This window comes from Stegastes partitus, unplaced genomic scaffold, assembly GCF_000690725.1.
Source record: "Stegastes partitus isolate 25-593 unplaced genomic scaffold, Stegastes_partitus-1.0.2 Scaffold1152, whole genome shotgun sequence".
NCBI classification, from domain to species: domain Eukaryota; kingdom Metazoa; phylum Chordata; class Actinopteri; family Pomacentridae; genus Stegastes; species Stegastes partitus.
In genome coordinates this window covers 1-4,879 of record NW_007578883.1, presented here as the reverse complement: position 1 = coordinate 4,879, position 4,879 = coordinate 1, and the positions used below count along the sequence as shown (strand labels likewise).

The 4,879-nt window shown below is 48.9% G+C and overlaps 1 protein-coding gene across 1 annotated transcript in view; it reads left to right on the top strand.

Annotated features, from left to right (window-relative positions):
• The window catches only part of vps4a (vacuolar protein sorting 4 homolog A), a 25,784-nt gene extending 22,018 nt beyond the window's left edge, over positions 1-3,766 (top strand). The window contains exons 11-13 of the mRNA XM_008296798.1: positions 66-285; positions 993-1,133; positions 1,948-3,766. Of these exons, the coding sequence (XP_008295020.1) occupies positions 66-285; positions 993-1,133; positions 1,948-2,049 (463 nt within the window). The 3' untranslated portion in view covers positions 2,050-3,766. The remainder of the gene's footprint in view (positions 1-65; positions 286-992; positions 1,134-1,947) is intronic.
• Positions 3,767-4,879: the final 1,113 nt, after the last annotated feature.

Below are 4,879 nucleotides of genomic sequence, written 5' to 3'. Positions count from 1 at the left end.
CGTAGCAGCGTCAGAGTCCGTTTGCTGACTGTGCTGAAGCTGCAGTTCAACTTGTCGCCGGTCAGGTTTGAGAAGCGCATCTACATCCCCCTGCCGGAGGAACCGGCCCGGGCCCAGATGTTCCGCCTCCACCTGGGCAACACGCCGCACAGCTTGAGCGAGGCCGACCTGCGGCAGCTCGCCAGGAAGACCGACGGCTACTCGGGCGCCGACATCAGCATCATCGTCCGGGACGCTCTGATGCAGCCGGTCAGGAAGGTCCAGTCGGCCACGCACTTCAAGAAGGTGAGAGGACGGGTCGGGGGTTCTACATGGAGCTGTTCACAGCTCAGACAACATGGACCGTACATGATCAGTGTGGTACCGTGGAGGGATGTTTAAAACCAGGAGCATAAATTAAAATCTAATATAGAGTTTAATCAGGTCAGTACAGACTGTCTGTAGTCAGTCAGGTTGTGTGACATGTAGCACTGTAGGGACTAAATCTAACTCACTTTGTGTCATCTGTTATTAAACTGGTAGAATAAATAGTAAATATTGATTTTAATTAGATAAATATGTATATAACTGTATCAGGTACATTTGTAACTTATATAATGCTATCATAATTAGTTGTATTTAAAATATGAATATTTAAATCGTCTGGTAGAGTTCGTATGATGATGTGTAATGTTTAAAGTTATCAGATAAATGTGTGATTTTAATCTCACTTCTCTGGGTTCATGTTTAAACTGTCCCATAAATAACAGGAACTTACATCAGCAGAAAAACTAAACTTAAATTTTTAGAATCTTCAAAGTTTCTCCATCGGAGCGTCTGATTGGCTGTAAGTCATCCAGTAATAAAGGATGAAGTCAGAACTAGCTTCAGGACTCAGACGTCTGGTCTGAATCATCTTCATCAGAGCAGTTTGTGGACAGAGTGAGCAGAACTCTCAGGTTCTGGAGGAGGTCAAACACACAGGACATGATGGTGCTAACGTGTTCCTGCAGGTCCGCGGTCCGTCCCGGAGCAACAACCAGGTGATGGTGGACGACCTGCTGACCCCGTGTTCCCCCGGAGACCCTGCAGCCATAGAGATGACCTGGATGGACGTGCCGAGTGACAAGCTGCTGGAGCCCATCGTCTGCATGGTGAGCTGCTCGCTAGCAAGGGTCAGGACAGGAGGTAGAAGGACCGGTCCAACATGGACCTGCAGCACCCTTATCTACTGACCAGAGTTCTACCTTCAGACTGTGAATGTTCCAGAGGTCCAGGTCCTTCAAGTCCACAGAGGAGGGTCCAGATTGATCACTTTAATGGACTTTTTCCATCATTTCTGAGCCTCAGAACTTCATCAGTACAGCAGATAGACACATGACATTTAGGAGGAAGAACACATGTGGGTTCTGCTAGAACCTGACACCAGATCAGTTCTACATCCATCCAGGTGTCACAGAAGATTAAAAAAAAAAAAAACATGGTCAGATTTTGAACCAGTTTGAGTCGTTTAGGACGACTTTCATGTAATTCTGAACAATTATTTGAGTCCTTTTCACCAGTTCTACAGCACTTGGACAAACTTTGAGAACTTTGGGGCCGTTTCTGTGATTTTAGACGACTTTGATGTAATTTGACCAGTTTTTTTGAAGGAGTTCTGGTAGAACCTGACACCAGATCAGTGAGTGGTGGTTGTCGTCGATGGTTAGTTAGCAGTAGATTCCTAAAACGAAGTGAACATGAGGTGTTAGCATTTAAAACGCCCTCTGCTCGTAGATAAATCAGGCCGTCAGCTGGATAACTCTGACACCAGACCACCGTTTCTGTGTCTGAGCTGCAGTGTGGTGTGTTCAGGGAGCATCAGGAAACTAGAGAAGCAGATGTTTAGCACAGTTTATAGCAGAGGCATCAGGAAGGAAGGTGTGGGGTTGAGTTGCTGATGGTTCCTCTCCTGTTCTGCTGTTTCAGTCGGACATGCTGCGCTCTCTGTCCACCACCCGGCCCACCGTCAACACTGAAGACCTGCTGAAGGTGAAGAAGTTCACAGAGGACTTTGGGATGGAGGGCTGAGGCGGAGGTCCGGCTGCTCCTCTAACACTCCCCCTGCTCCTCCTCCTCCTCCTCGCCCTCCTCCCCCCGTAGGCTTCGTCTCGGCTGGGCTCCTGGCTCTGCGGCCTCCTGTGGATCCTCGGAGCTCAGCGGAGACGTCGGTGTGATTCAGTAGCTGGACAGTAGACCCACATCCCGCCCCCCCGTCTCACACCACTTTCACTACAACAAACTGTTCATGTGCGTTTTCCGTGAGGAGAAGCCGAAGCGTGTCCCTCTGAGCCGACCCAGGACTGATGGCTGTGCTGCCGGGCCGCGGCGCCGGAGGAAGCTGCTTCTCCTGCAGGCATGCGAGTGTGTGAATGCATCTCAGTGTTTTTATTGAATCGTGTGTCTTCATGTTGGTGTGGGAAACGTCCAGAGCTCCGTTATTTTGTTATTTAAACTGTCTGACCGGGCCGGAGCAGCAGGAGATGTGCTCCACAGAGAACAGGTGGCGCTGCAGCTCCAGAACCGGATCAGTCACTGAGGTTTGTGTTGTTATTCCAGCTGTTCCTGGATGCTTCCTGGGTTGTCCTCCTCGCTGCCTTTGGTCTCTCCACTGGCTGTCCAGCGTAGTCGTTGACCTGCAGCTCATTGAATCAGAAACACCGTATTTATATATTTAAACAAAAGAGAAGCTGAAGTACATGTGGGGTTTCTTTGTCTTCTGTCGCAGCTCTGGAGCAAAACGAGACATTCAGAGATGTAGAACGTGTTTCTTGTTATTCTCAGACGTTGAGCTGATTAACGTCTGTGATCTGTTGTGGAGCTTTCAGTTTTTCCACATGACCTTCCTCAGCAGCTCAGCTTTCTTCACTACATGTCCCAGAATGCACCTGTCTGTTCAAGCTTCATCTGTTCTTCAGTAGTTATTACACGGGTTCTCCGTTAACGGATCAGTTTGGTTTCTGAAACATCGACCAGCGTGAAAACCGTCGGGTTCGGTCCAGAGATGTTCAGTTTCCTGTCAGCAGGACGGAAACCAGGAAACGTTCGCTGAGTTCAGACGGGTTCTGTTTTTAAAAGTGACTCAAACCGATCGATTGTTAAACTAGTTGGAGTTAGCAGCTCTACGTACAGCGTGTCTGTCGCTGCCTGTGGGGGTTGAGCTGCATCGGTCAGGACGTTATGAACCAACAGGTGAGTCCCTGTTAAAGGTGGAAACAGGACGTCTCCATATAAGGGCGTCCTCTATGTTCAGCTTCAGGTGAGCTCTGATCAGGAAGGTGGAGCAGAACCGAGGAAGCATCCAGTCACAGGAGCTCCAGGAGGATCAACCTGAAGTCACTGAGCTTAGCTTCCTCAGTGATGCCTGTGAATGACTGAATGACCTCCTGATCCGATGTCCAACGGCGCCACCTGCTGGTTAGTCCCAGTATTAATCTTGTTGAAGTTCAGATGGAGCCAGGCGTTGAAGAACCCATGGAGCACATCTCTTGTTGCGCTGGTCCAACAGTATTCAGAACCTCCTGGTGTCGGTGAAGGAAACTGAACACTTGAAGCCCGGTGAAGGACGAAGGCCTGAAGTTTGGTTGGTTTCTTTTGTTTTGGGACTCTGACGGTTCACAGAGCTGTGTTCAGACAGTAGAGGTCCAACTCGCTGCTGGTGGGTCTGTCGGTACCGAACCACCGCTGACCATGTAACCATTACTACTAATTTATCCTGAATTAATAAAAACTGACATTTCAAATGAAAGACAAGGCGTCAGTGGTTCTGTTTTTACTGGATGGTTTGAACATGAAGAGCGTTCTGCTGGATTACTGGTAGCAGCTGGACTGACTGAAGACGTTCCACCTCCATCCAGGAGGCTTCATCAGCTCTGACTGACCAGTGGGGAGTTCCACAGACTGATATCCTGAAGGAGACGTTAACACGAGAGAAGAAGCCCTCAGACCTCCAACAGGAGAGACCATCCGTCAGCAGAGGTGGAGGTCTGAGGCATCACCTCTCACCTGTTCAGTCCTCAGATCTCCCCCCAGGAAGATGAACCCACATCCACACTGAGCCACAGAGACCCTAACGAACCCCACTGTGGCAGGGGGAGCACTAACGACCCACATAACGAGGGGGAGGAGCAACAGACCCCCAATTAAAACTCAGGTGTTAACGTCTCCTTCAGGATATCAGGATGTGGAACTCCCAACCAGTCAGTCAGAGCTGATGAAGCCTCCTGGATGGAGGTGGAACGTCTTCAATCAGTCCAGCTGCTACCAGTAATCCAGCAGAATCCTCCACCGCGCTGTTTGTACACGAGCACTTGTTAAATAAAGTTGTTTAAAAACAAACTTGAAGCTAACGCATGACTTCCATCTCATGTATTTTAAAGTTCTTCCTCTCCAGCGTCTGATGGCGCCACCTGCTGTCCGTCTCCTGACATTAACCACGTTCCAGGTTTTCTGGACGTGAGCTCCGCTCTGACAGAGGCTGGGTTCCTGGACCTCGTAATTAGGGTCCGAGCACCAAAGGGTGTGAAGACCCTATTGGAACTGCTCGGATTATTATTATTATTCGTGCCAAAGACACGCGTTTTTGAGGCCCTAAACATACTCGAAAACTCACCAAAATTGCCATGTACATCAGACCCGGTGAAAAATTTTATAATTTGGAAGAACAATTCACACCTCAATAGAAAAATTGCTCCACAGCGCCACCTTCTAAATTGTCAAAAGCACATTTGGCCTAGAGCTACGCAATTTTGTAGGCATATAGAGCAGGTCAGGATGAATAAAAAAGTCAGGCTGGGCCAAGTTGTAAAATGCAACACAGCTCAAAGGCGCTCCCTCCAATATTTGCCATTGGGGCTATGGT